Source organism: Odocoileus virginianus, chromosome 9 (assembly GCF_023699985.2).
Source record: "Odocoileus virginianus isolate 20LAN1187 ecotype Illinois chromosome 9, Ovbor_1.2, whole genome shotgun sequence".
NCBI classification, from domain to species: Eukaryota; Metazoa; Chordata; class Mammalia; order Artiodactyla; family Cervidae; genus Odocoileus; species Odocoileus virginianus.
Window position 1 is genome coordinate 7,086,739 of NC_069682.1, and position 14,468 is coordinate 7,101,206.

The window sequence follows — 14,468 nt, forward strand, 5'->3', positions numbered from 1 at the left end:
GATTAATTTCAAAAATATACAAGCAACTCCTCCAGCTCAACTCCAGAAAAATAAATGACCCAATCAAAAAATGGGCCAAAGAACTAAACAGACATTTCTCCAAAGAAGACATACGGATGGCAAAAAAAAACACATGAAAAGATGCTCCACATCACTCATTATCAGAGAAATGCAAATCAAAACCACAATGAGGTACCATTACACGCCAGTCAGGATGGCTGCTATCCAAAAGTCTACAAGCAATAAATGCGGGAGAGGGTGTGGAGAAAAGGGAACCCTCTTACACTGTTGGTGGGAATGCAAACTAGTACAGCCGCTATGGAAAACAGTGTGGAGATTTCTTAAAAAGCTGGAAATAGAACTGCCATATGACCCAGCAATACCACTTCTAGGCATACACACTGAGGAAACCAGATCCGAAAGAGACACGTGCACCCCAATGTTCATCGCAGCACTGTTTATCATAGCCAGGACATGGAAGCAACCTAGATGCCCATCAGCAGATGAATGGATGAGGAAGCTGTGGTACATATACACCATGGAATATTACTCAGCCATCAAAAAGAATTCATTTGAATCAGTTCTAATGAGATGGATGAAACTGGAGCCCATTATACAGAGTGAAGTAAGCCAGAAAGATAAAGACCATTACAGTATACTAACACATATATATGGAATTTAGAAAGGTGGTAACGATAACCTTATATGCAAAAAAAGAAAAAGAGACTCAGATGTATAGAACAGACTTGTGGACTCTATGGGAGAACGCGGGGGTGGGATGTTTCAAGAGAACAGCATCGAAACATGTATATCTAGGGTGAAACAGATCACCAGCCCAGGTTGGATGCATGAGACAAGTGCTCAGGCCTGGTGCACTGGGAAGGCCCAGAGGGATGGGGTGGAGAGGGAGGTGGGAGGGGGGACCGGGATGGGGAATACATGTAAATCCATGGCTAATTCAATGTATGACAAAAACCACTGCAATGCTGTAAAGTAATTAGCCTCCAACTAATAAAAATAAATGGAAAAAAAATGCTTCAAAGAGATCAGGCTGTAGAGAAACAAAAAATAAAATAAAATAAAATGATGTGGTTAGATTGGTAAATGAAAACATAGCTCTATTGAATTTTCTTTAATATAATGTAAGTAGAATTGGCCTTGCTGGAGAAAGTTCTCATACACTACAACAGTTTAGAAAAGTAACAGTCATAGTTAGCCTTGAAATCCACACTGAGCTGAAGCATTCTTACATTTCTTTGTGTTTTTGATCAATTTCCCTTCCATCCCTTTCTAATGAGTTAATATCTATTGAATTTCTTTATCTTTAAAATTCCAAAGTACACTTTAAATATGCCAATAATTTAATTAGAAAGTAGAGGTACTCTCTAATCTTTTCTAGCCAAGTTTTTAGTTTGCTTTGAAGTTCAAGACCTATCATGGTTTCTGTCTAGTAAACCTGAAAAGAAAGTGCTTAAAGAGGCTCACCGTCAGTTGAGATGGATTTATTATTTTTACATTAAAAACAGGCCATTTTAAAATTTATATATTTGAAATCAATCAGAAATTCAGACTGAAAATCTTTTCAGGTGTAAGTGAGAAATTTTCACTGATGTATTTTACATTTAAATCAGAAACAGTGCAGTGAACCTCATCTGCATGTGAAGACATTTTGCTTCTAATTATTAAGGTTTTATGTGCTTCCCAGGGTATACTTGTGAATGTTATATTTTTGCTGTTTTTGACTTATTTTAATATGCATGTTTTAATAATTAGTAAACTCTTAAGTTTGAAAAATGCATATCTTCTGTTATCCATAAATACTTTGGAGGAATTGCTCTGTAGGATAGAAGCCTCAATATGTAGTAATACACACACCTATAATGATTTTTACTAGAGATTTTTCTATAATGGCAGAACTGGAAAAAAACCTTAGTGCCCATCAATAAGGGAGTGGTTTCACCCAAATTTGTGAAAATTATAGTATATCATAAATTATTTTATTAGATCAGTTCAGTTCAGCTGCTCAGTCATGTCCCATTCTTTGTGGCCCCATGGACTGCAGCATGCCAGGCTTCCCTGTGCATCACCAACTCCCGCAGCTTGCTCTCACTCATGTCCATTGATTCAGTGATGCCATCCAACCATCTCATCCTCTGTCGTCCCCTTCTCCTCCTGCCTTCAGTCTTTCCCAGCATCAGGGTCTTTTCCAATCAGTTTGTTCTTTGCATCAGGTGGCCAGAGTATTGGAGTTTCAGCTTCAACATCAGTCCTTCCAATAAATATTTAGGACTGATTTACTTTAGGATTGACTGGTTTGATCCCCTTGCAGTCCAGGAGACTCTTAAAAGTCTTCTCCAATACCACAGTTTAAAAGCATAAATTCTTTGGCACTTAGCTTTCTTTATGGTCCAACTCTCACATCCATGCATGATCACTGGAAAAACCATAGCCTTGACTAGATGGACCTTTGTGGGCAAAGTAATGTCTCTGCTTTTGAATATGTTGTCTAGGTTGGTCATAGCTTTCTTTTTCTTTCAAAGAGCAAGTGTCTTTTAATTTCATGGCTGCAGTCACCATGATCCGCAGTGATTTTGGAGGCCAAAAATAAAGTCTGTCACTCTTTCCATTTCTTTCCCATCTGTTTGCCATGAAGTGATGGGACCAGATGCCATGATCTTTGTTTTTTGAATGTTGAGTTTTAAGCCAACATTTTCACTCTCCTCTTTCACTTTCATTAAGAGGCTCTTTAATTCTTCTTCAGTTTCTGCCATAGGGTGGTGTCATCTGCATATCTGAGGTTATTGATATTTCTCCCAGCAATCTTGATTCCAGCTTGTGCTTCATCCAGCCCAGCATTTTGCATGATGTATTCTGCATATAAATTAAATAAGCAGTGTGACAATATGCAGCCTTGATGTACTCCTTATCAGCTACAGCCCTTGCTATATTGATACATTAGAAAATTAGGTTGCACAATAATTTTTATAGTACAATAATTTTATATAGCACAATTTTATAATGCAATAATTTTTATAGTAGAATCCATTGGTTTTTAAACAATAATCCCAGGAAGATTCAGTTATGTGTATATATTTATATGAACATGGAGAAAAGTATGGAAAAGAATAGAACATAACAGGAGTTGAGATTGTTTATAAAATGTATTAATTCACATGTTCAAATGGAGTTCTCTTGTAGCTCAGTTGGTAGAGAATCTGCCTGCAATGCAGGAGACCTGGGTTTGATTCCTGGGTTGGGAAGATCCTCTGGAGAAGGAAATGGCAACCCACTCCAGTATTCTTGCCTGGGAAATCCTGTGGACAGAGATGCCTGGCAGGCTATAATCCATAGGGTCCCAAAAGAGTCAGACATGACTTAGTGACTAAACTACCGCATGTTCAAATGAGTACTTCTTTTTATAAAAGCATTTTGGCAACACCTTGCAGTATGCCAACAAAGGTCTGTCTAGTCAAGGCTATGGTTTTTCCAGTAGTCATGTATGGATGTGAGAGTTGGACTACAAAGAAAGCTGAGCACTGAAGAATTGATGCTTTTGATCTGTGGTGTTGGAGAAGACTTTTGAGAGTCCCTTGGACTGCAAGGAGATCCAACCAGTCCATCCTAAAGGAGATCATTCTTGAAATCATTGGAAGGACTGATGCTGAAGCTGAAACTCTAATACTTTGGCAACCTGATGCAAAGAAGTGACTCATTAGAAAAGACCCTGATGTTGGGAAAGACTGAAGGTAGGAGAAGGGGATGACAGAGGTTGAAATGGTTGAATGGCATCACCGACTCAATGCACATGAGTTTGGGTAAACTCCAGGAGTTGGTGATGTACAGGGAGGCCTGGCGTGCTGCAGTCTATGGGGTTGCAAAGAATGGGACACAACTGAGTGAACCGAACTGTGGCATGCAGAATCTTAGTTCCCTGATCAGGGATCAAACCTATGCCCCTTACAGTGGAAGTATGGAATCTTAACTGCTGGACCACCGGGGAAATTTCTTTATGTTTTTAAAAAAATTTTTTAATTTTTAAAAATTTTATGTTTTTAATTAATAAGGAAAACTACTATATTGATTATTCCCTAAACCATTGTCACTAAGAAAGTTAGTCTGGGAAGAGGTGTGTGATTTAGGGTAGCCTTCACTTGTGACTGGTTTGTATAAACCATATCTGTTCAATCAAATTCCCAACAGGAACCTTGGCACAGTCAAATTAGGTTACTTCAAGTACAGCTTTTTTATAAGAGGAATAAGTACACCAGTTGGAGATAGATATGGTATAGGAGGAACTCAAGGGGTTGTTCACGAACCAAAGGCTACCAACAGCACAGCTGTTAACAACCCTAAGCTCAAAGAGATAGGTAGAGGGAGACATATCAGAGCTCAAAAGGAGAGGAAGTCATGTTGTGATCTAAATGACCTTTATTCAAGGGACATTGTCAGACCAAGATAAGCTTACAGGAAGAGAACCAGGAAAATAAATACCTGCAACTCATTCTCATCTCTCCCACCAGCTACTCCAAGGACTCCCTATTGACTGAACTCACAAGAGCCAGAGGACCCATTGATGCCATTTGTATAGTTAAATCACTTTGGGCAGAAAACAGGGGTAGCTGTATCGAGTGGGTCTTGAAGAGTAAATAGAAATTATCTGCCATAAAGTAACATTATTTTAAAACTAAATCATCAAAATAGTCCAGAAGACAAAAGTGTTATGATATGCACAATAATACCATCCATTTTCTTTACGAACATATAGATTTATTTTTAAGTTGACCTAAACCCAAAGGCAGACTTAAATATATTTGTAATTTGGAGATACCCTTCTTCCTCAGTCTCATTTGTGCAGAAGTTCTTCTTTCATCCCAAAACTCTGGTGAGGGCATAGCCCAGAACTGGATTGAGGTTAGAGGACAGTAGTTCTCTATGATGAACATGGCCCTGCTCCCTGCAAAGTAAGGATTAGTCTGAATGCTTTTAGTAAGTCCTCACTGTTAGTGGAGGTTTTTATGCTAACCTCTAGTATGTCTTCCAGAAGCAACACTGTAATCAGGGTCTTGGATAGGGAACTGACATTACTGTGCCTCAGCGTATTCCCGGTGCCCTAAGTGCATTTACATAGTTTATCACTCTTAAACCTCTCAGCTGACCTGTACCATGACCATTATTTTACCAACTGGCTGATTAATACAAGCGATTAGATGATCAATTAGAGTTTTAACAACTTTCTCAAGGACAATGATAGAATCTGGAATTGTGCCTCAATCTGTTTGGCTCCCTCCTGGCATAGCCTCACTTTGCTATGAAATTGTGAAAGAGTCATTATGCGTTATTGTAGCTCTTTCATCTGCCCCCAAAATATGACTTTCCCTTTCCCCTCTCTCTCATTCCCCTGTCTTACATTCATTCTCTTAGTTGTGTTTTTAAGAGGTAATTTTTCAGTCCCTACTCTTTACTAAGAACTGTGTATGGTACTGTCAATACCAACAAATATGGCATTTACCTTCATGGATATTACAGCTTCATAAGTGTTCTCAAGGTAGCAGTCCTATTCCTTTCCTTTAACCCCAATCCTTTAAATTTGAGGTTCTTTGTATCAAGCTTTCAATTTATTTACTATGACAAAATTATTCCTTTGTCTTATTGGTTTAAATTAAAATATAAGCTAAAATACACCTTTTGTAAAACCTTATTTGCTGTTTCATTATCAGGGAGAAATAAAGATTCCTTAATATTATAAGAAAGATGAAATAAAGAAACTATTTAAAACAGTTTTTTAAAAAAGGTACTGTCTGGTTTTGTTAAAATGAATTAGTCTTTCTGAGAAGTGTATAAATGAGAGTGCATGTTCAGGCTTATATTTTCATTAGGATAAAGTGTATCATATTCCCTCAAATAAGTACATCTTCTGTTTTTCAAATTGAGAGTTCATTTGCATTCAAAATCTTCCTTGTGAAAGACAAGTTAAAAACTTCTTTTCCAGTGTCTGGTATCATTACAGTTACAATGCTAATGTCCTTTTGAACTTTTTCCCCCAGACCCCTGTTTAGACATGCTTGTTCACTCTTTGGAAAGCCCAGATTGGGTTACTCCAGTAATCCCATTTTTGTAACTGAGCCAGTGTTATCACTCTCAAAATTACAACTGATTCAGGGCACAGTGTCAAGAAGGATGACTGTATGCATTAATAGAAGCATGCACTGATTCCTCTTATTTCTGTATTGAACTGTGATGCTCTAGAAAACACTGATGCTTTAGTTTATTCTTTAACAGTTAAATTAGGTGATCTTCAGTAGGGTGACATTTGGTAGACCCTATGCACATTGCATTCTGTTACTATCTTTGAATGTGATTTCAGAGGAACAAACAACTACAATCATATATACATATGTATGTGTATATATATTTCCAGTTTGAAATTGGCGATATTGTATAGTGGATCCTAGGGTCTTCTCCTAGGCCTGATCCTAGACAAAAGTTACCTAACATCTCTGATCCTCTATCTTTCCAGTTTTGTAAAATGAAGGAGTTGGACAAAATAAGTAGTTTTATTTCCATGCTGCAGTATTCCTAGAAGTCCCCAAGCACCCAGAGTGATAGCTGGTGACATCATATTTGCAAAACAGGACAGCTCTAGCTCCTTCCTTATATTTCAACAAGAATAATTACATTTTGTTTCATTCATTAATACTCTCAAGTAAGTTTTCCAATTCCTGATGCCCTTCCATATATTTATCCATAGTAGCACTTACTGTATTCTATTTTTGGCTTCAAGGTGGGTTACAACTTATCCAACCCACACAGACCCTGGAATAATTCTTTTGAATTCTGCATTGTATGACATATAAATTATCCATCATGTGTTTATGCCTGGTTTATACATGTGAAATAGTTAAGCCTATTAATTTTCTCTCCCTGTGAGCTTCAAGGAAGGAAATTATACCATTGCCCCAAACCTGGGGCAGGCTTGATTTTGTTTAGAAGGTGTAAATCTGGAAAAACATTAACGGAGTGCTGTTGCCAAATTGATAGCTATATTTGTCTGTGTAGATTGTATTTCCACAGCTGTCAGTTGAGTTGGTTGCTCCCTGTATAAAGTGGTTCTAGAGTCATTCACGTGCTTAGGATTTTCATCTTAACAGGTGTTTTTAGCCCTTCCTACTTTGAATTTCAAAATCAAGGGACTATGATGAGTGCCATTCTAAAGGGTGATATTTTGGCATTTGTATTTTCTAGGATAACATGTTGTGAACGAAGTGGTGTTTTAAGTAGAGCCCCTGGGGAAGTTTTTTGCCAACAATCGTTTTGACATCCCATGTGCTCTGTTGTAATAAGAAAGCAGGATGAATAAGCTAAATGAGGTGGTCAGGATCCTGTCAGGATGAAAGCAACTATAATTTTCTTTATAATGATGAAAGGCAAACAAAAACCCTGAACAAATAGATTTAATCAATGTTTAAAGACTAGTCTCTCAGGCTGTTGCTTATTTGACAGATAGTCTTGGGTGGAGTAGTAGAAATGGAGTGGGAAAATAAACAATTACTAAGTACAGATAATAGAAATTACTGGGCAAGTGAAATAAAAAAAAATGTTCCAAACACTTATCAGGCCACAGTGGACATGGGTTGCTTCACCCAGCTGTGGACTGTTTCACAGACTGAATTATTTCAGACTTGGAAACACAGGAGCTATTATCCATGTTAAGGTACAATGATGGTACATATTAGGTTAGCAGTTTTGTTTTTCAAGACTGTTGAATCAAATTTGATTACATTAAAACTGTCAAATCTAAAAGAAGTCCTCAGATCCAGAGATGCTCAGTATGTGGCATGTGTGCTGCCTTTTTATTCTTCCTGTCCTTCTCTGACCATGACTAACATTAGTTAACCATGGCTGTCTTCTCAGCAGAGCCTGGGGTTAGCCTCAGAATCCTTCTCCAATCAGAGGTGCAGGTATAGTCTCGTAATTAATGAATCTGAATTGTCTAAAACCTGTTTGCCATCCCTGATTGATTCTAAATTTCCAAACGAAAGAAGAAAAGTAAGAGTTTTGACTATGACTTGCTCGATTCACCTGCTATTTAGTTACTGAAGTAGAGTTAAAATAGAGGTTATTTGGCTCTCAGTTCTTAGTTCAGTATCCTTTTTATTACCTTATGTAGACTGAAAAGGATTTTGATATCTTAGGAGGAATAGTGTTTTAAGTATATAATAAATTAAAGCTTTGTCTTGGGTTTTTAATAATGTCAGGGCCTATTTTGTATCTAGGAACCTCCAGTGATATGACTGCATACATATAATTATATTTTTCATCATTTGATCCACAATTTGATTATAATTATATTCTTAAAAGGACACACACATGTAGAAGAGGGTGATTTAGGAATTTTTTTAAAGGAAGACTACTGTAGTGTTGTAGTGTAGTGTGCTGCAGTCCATGGGATGGCAAAGAGTTGGGTACCACTGAGCGACTGAACTGAACTGACTGTAGTGTAATATTCCATTTATATCTTGAGAAAACCAAAAAGATTGATGCTAATGTCAATTACCATGATTATTTTTCATGTAGGCTAATTATCCCATCAAAAAGATTCCTGCTTTGTATTTAATTACTTTTTGGTTTTGATAATTTTATAATGAATATTCACACTTGTGTATAATTTGACAATTTTAATTAAAAAAATCAAAACCTAGTTTAAATGGAAGAAAGCTGTTTCTCATAAACTTCAAAAAATAATCATTTGCTTAGGGTATTATAAATAAATTATCCACATTTGTCACTTGAAATTAGATTTTGGTAACTCTTACTCATTTTATGTTCAGTGCTGTTTTTACTTTCTAAGTAGTGAAACTGTTCATTTTACTGAGTTGTTATTGTGGGAGTAAAAACTATAATAGACAGATTCATTAATTTGTAGTGGTTTATTTTAGTTTCTCATTGAGTTGATCTTTGAGACAATTACTGTAGCTTGATTTTTCTTCTACCTCTTCTAGTAACAGGGGCATCTTATTTAGGAAAATATGAAAGAAGTTAGGGCTGGTTACCTGGAAAGCATGCTCCGGAAAATGGAGGTTGCCATTTCCTACTCCAGGGGATCTACCGACAAAGGATCAAACCTGTGTCTCTTGCATCTCCTGCATTGGCAGGTGGATTCTTTACCACTGTATACCTAGGAAGTTCAGTAATATACTGTCCAAGGCACTTCTGGGATTTGAACCCAGGATCTTCTGTTCGATAGACAGATGCTTTGACCAGCTAAGCCATGATACTGGCATGCTCAGAGAAGCCATTTTTAAATATTATTCTGGACTCAGTAGCATCATGCATATCAACTTCAAGCTTTCTTAGTTCCTTTTTCCATTTGATGGAAACTCAAGGAATAACAAGAGGCATATCCAAAATTCCCTCCAACAAGGGACTTAGATAGGGATGTAAATATATAAACATATTTCATACATTCTTTTTAAAAACTTTTAATTTATATTGAAGTATAGTTGGTTAATAACGTTATGGGAGAGGGTGAGGGCAGGATGATATGGGAGAATGGTATTGAAACATGTATATTATCATATGTGAAATGAATCGCCAGTCCAGGTTCAATGCATGAGACGGTGCTCAGGGCTGGTGCACTGGGATGACCCAGAGGGATGGGGTGGGGAGGGAGGTGGGAGGGGGGTTCAGGATGGGGACACATGTACACCCATGGCTGATTCATGTCGATGTATGGCAAATCAGTACGATATTGTAAAGTAAATAATAAATAAAAAAAATAATGTTATGATAGTTTCAGTTTTCTACATTATTAATCACTATTTCTAAATAAAGTATAGGAGTTTCCTTACCAACTTTGATTTTACAAAAAGAAAAAGGACCAAAGTTTTCTCTTTCTAGACACTTCAGTAAACAAAACCTGCCTTCTCTGTTAATAAAGAAAAGGCATTAAATCTGCCAATTATCTGACTATTAGAAAACACATATTGAGAGCTTATTAAATGCAGACCAAACTGTTAAGCTCAAATCTTATCTTTAAGAACTTCTTATCTAATTGGAATATAAGTCAATTTATTGGAAGTAATTAAGTAAAAATTCAGTTCAGTTCAGTTCAGTCGCTCAGTCATGTCCGACTCTTTGTGACCCCATGAATCGCAGCTTGCCAGGCCTCCCTGTCCATCACCAACTCCCGGAGTTAAACGACTGTTAATTTCAGACACACAAAAGTCATTTTCACTTCTGTGAAATGCATTTAATCCATCTGATCGATAAATGTTGAAAATCAGTTATATCACATATAGGATGCTTTGTAAAGACAGAATAATAGAAATCATAATAAAGATTCACTTTCATTTGCCTACAGTTATGCCACTTTTGCCACTGCTGTCCCTGTGGCCCAGCGGCAAGGAACACACCTGTAATGCAGGAGATGTGGATCTGACCCCTGGGTCGGGAAGATCCCCTGCAGGAGGGCATGGCAACCCACTCCAGTATCTTTGCCTGGAGAATCCCATGGACAGAGCGGCCTTGTGGACTATAGTCCAGAGGGTTACAAGAGCTGGACATGACTGAAGTGACTGAGCACTCATGCATGTCACTTTTACTGAAGAAAAAGCATTTTATTTTTTAATTTTTAGAGAACAGAAGTTCATAAAATAGACTTAAATTTGATGGATTCTTTAGATAAATCATTATTGGGATTATAGTTATTAGAATTGCTTTGAATTTGATTTGAATATATTTAAGCAGCTTAGATTAAGATTGTATTACATGAATGGTAATGCACATGAAATTATCTTAAAAATGATTGTGCACTTTGTAGATGCCACAATTTTATGAAATATTTCTATGTTGATGTTAAAAGTGTAACCAGAAATGCTCATCTAGACATGAGCACACATCTGAGATAAACGGACTTGATGGTCCTCCAAGCCTGGAATTCCAGTTCCTACACCTACTCTCACTCATCCACCCACATCTATTGGACAAGTGCCTGATTAAACAGATGGGACTTGGTCTGTGCTCTCCAAACAGGCAAACTCTACCTTTATTAAGCAAAACATTGGGGAAAAATAGGTTATATTGTGTTATTGTGATTCTGGGCATGATAATTTGAGTGTAAAGCTACTTTTTATTACTATTGTTTGTTGTTGGAAATAAGTTTTTCTTTATGAATGAATATGTATAAACTGGAGGACAACAGATGGAGTTTCAGGGATCTGGAAAACCTATAGACAAGGAAGGAGTTCTCAGTCAGATTTAAAAATAAAAAATCAGCAGAAGTGTGAAATGCCATGCAGTTTTAAAAATGCATGTAGCTAAGATTTTTAAGAAAGTGTTTGGGTTTGCCAATAGACATCATGAAATTTCCCCCATCCACTAAAGGTTATGGACCCAAGATAGAATTGGTAATGATTTGAGAGAATAGCATTGAAACATGTATATTATCATATGTGAAATAGATCACCAGTCCAGGTTGGATGCATGAGACAGGATGCTCAGGGCTGGTGCACTGGAATGACCCAGAGGGATGGGATGGGGAGGGAGGTGGCAGGGGGGTTCAGGATGGGGACACATGTACACCCATGGCTGATTCATGTCAATGTATGGCAAAAACCACTACAATATCGTAAAGTAATTAGCCTCCAATTAAAAAAATTAATTTGTTTTTTGAATGTTGAATTTTAAGCCAGTTTTTTCTCTCTCCTCTTTCACATCAAGAGGCTCTCTGGTTCCCCTTCACTTTTTGCCATAGTGTTAACATACTATAAGCTCTAAGACAAAGCAAGGCCAAGAAAGCCCCAATCATCAGAGCTCCAAAATAAAAGCCAGAACACTATTGGTTTAACAATAGCTTTTCAGGGAAAGAAAAAGAAAAATGGCCTTATATACACACAGCAGTTCTGAGATGATCCTGAGGTCAGATGTTTTTGAATTGAGGAGCATCAGAGGCAAGTTTGAACTCAGGACTGTATGGCTTCAGAACCATTATTTTTACTATTATTCTCTGCTCTTCCAATTCAAAACATCTGTCCTCAACTACAAGATACTGGGAAATGCTCATGAAGAAAATAAAATTCTTACAGAAAATTGTAGAAATGGAAAAATATAAAACCAAAGGAAAATATGAAAAATGCCCCCAAATCAAAACAAAAACACCATCAACTTCAAACTTTCCAGCAACATTTAAAATAAATACATTAAAAATAAAAAGACTTGGTAACATCTTCCTCATGCCTCTTCAGCAAGGTGCCACTTCAACACAGTTTGATTTTGGGAAAATATTAAGTCCTGGATACCATCTAGGTAAATATTACACGTTTTCACTGTGACGTCAGGACGGTTTGAGGACTCTGAGTTGACACAGTGGCAGATGACTTGTAATATCTGAAGGGAGTTTTGTTTGACTAATGGGGTTGCTACTCAGTCCATATTTATGATGAAAGCACTGAGGAAAGCCAAGCGCAGCTATTATTGTTAATAGATGGCCCTGTGCTTGGAATATCATATGAGATAAGATTTGATGCTCTAATATTGACATATTGAGAAAACCTTCAAAGGTGTTTGTTCTCCATGCATTTTTATAATGTTTTCTTTATTGTTGCAATAAAATAAACCATCACATATGGATATAGGCATTTATTCTTAAAATGTTACATTTTTTATTGATGAAATCATTAACACTCTAACATTTGCTTCTCTTACTATGACAGTGCATGGTCTGTGGATATCACACTAAAATTCAAGTTAAAGAGTCCTAGTATTCCTTCTTAAATGATTTCTATAATCTTTTGGTAGCTCAGATTTCTCCACGAAGAAAGTTACCTTGATGACTGCATACTTTATGTTGTTCCAAGAGTTCTGTTTTCTGACTTTTGTAATGACTAGATTATCATAGGTGTAAGGCTGCTTAATACTTCAGCAAAAAATTGCCATGGAACTTTTTGAATATTTGACCTCTTAAAATCTAAGTGGAATTGTCTTATATTTTGCTTATTATTTGACTTCTATAATTGTGTGGGCTCGATTAATAGATAAATGGGTATGAAATGAGAAATCATTGTTTTACAAAAATATTTAAAATATGTTTCTTTCCCACAAACAAAAAATTAATGCAAAAAAGAATAAATTTGTTACTATTTAAGTTCATTCTTATATCAGAGTAACTTGAGATAGCTTTATTTGATGGTGTTTAATTTAATTAAAATTATCATTATACTTTTTTGTTACATTGTCTTTTGAAATTATTGAAATTGCTTAAGTAACATTTTTATATCTCTACTTGATAAAATGGTGAAAACAGAAGGTTAATTTAGATACAGAATGGTAATAAAAGGATCATAATATGTATTTTATTTTATTAGAAGGAAGAACATTGTAAAAATAGTCATTTGAAGAGAAAAAGGAGATAAAATAGTGAATATTTACATTTTCATACATCATAAAACAAAGAATCTATCTTTATATGAAAGTACATATTGTGATATATGTTTGTGTGTATATGTATAGCATGATCATTACCAACTTTTTCTTGGAATACTCTGGCATAAACATATTTTAATATATTATTTAACATCTTTTGTTTGTTTTCTTTTAAACAGCAAATGCCAGTCTTCTTGGAGGTGGAGGTGGTAAGTCCTAAATATCACTTAAAATATATTTTATTACTACACCAACCATAAGATGGTTAGTAAGTTCCCTGATACTTTAGCAAAATTAATTTTGCTATATTAATCAAACATGCAAATGATAATCTTCCAGAGAATAATTCATAACAGAAATATATTGGGTTTACCTGAATGTTATTTTAGCTGACTTCAAAATATGCAGAATACTGTTGTTCTTCTCTTGAAGCTTTGTGTTTCTACCTTTGGCTTAAGTTATAGCAGCAGTGAGCTATTGAGATAAATACACATATGGCAGAATCACTTTAAAAGAATTACTTTATTGACATATAGTTGATTTAAAATGTGTTAATTTCTTCTGTATCGCAGAGTGATTCACTTATACATGTGTATGTATGTGTGTATGCACTAAGTCGCTTCAGGCATATACAACTCCACGTTACCCCAAGGACTGCAGTCTGCCAGGCTGCTCTGTCCATGGGATTCTCCAGGCAAGAATACTGGAGTGGATTGCTGTGCCCTCCGTGTGTGTGTGTGTATGTGTGTCAATACATATATATATATATATTCTTTTCCATTATGTTTATCACAGGATATTGATTGTAGTTCCCTGTACTAAACAGTGGGATCTTGTTTATTCATTCTATGTATCATAGTCTGTGGGCTTCCCTGGCGGCTCAGTGATAAAGAATCCACCTACAGTGAAGGAGATGCAGCAGATGTGGTTCAATCTCTGGGTCGAAAAAACCCCCTAGAGAAAGATACGGCAGCCCGCTCCAGTATTCTTGCCTGGGAAATCCCATGGACAGAGGAGCCTGGCCAGCCACAGTTCATGGGGTCGCAAAG

The 14,468-nt window shown here is 36.4% G+C and overlaps 1 protein-coding gene across 4 annotated transcripts in view; it reads left to right on the forward strand.

Annotated features, from left to right (window-relative positions):
* Nucleotides 1–14,468, forward strand: part of MACROD2 (mono-ADP ribosylhydrolase 2) — a 2,170,814-nt gene that overhangs the window by 490,912 nt on the left and 1,665,434 nt on the right. For all 4 annotated transcript variants that reach the window (XM_070471908.1, XM_070471910.1, XM_070471909.1 and 1 more), the window contains exon 4: nucleotides 13,599–13,628. In XM_070471908.1, coding sequence (XP_070328009.1) covers nucleotides 13,599–13,628 — 30 coding nt within the window. The remainder of the gene's footprint in view (nucleotides 1–13,598; nucleotides 13,629–14,468) is intronic.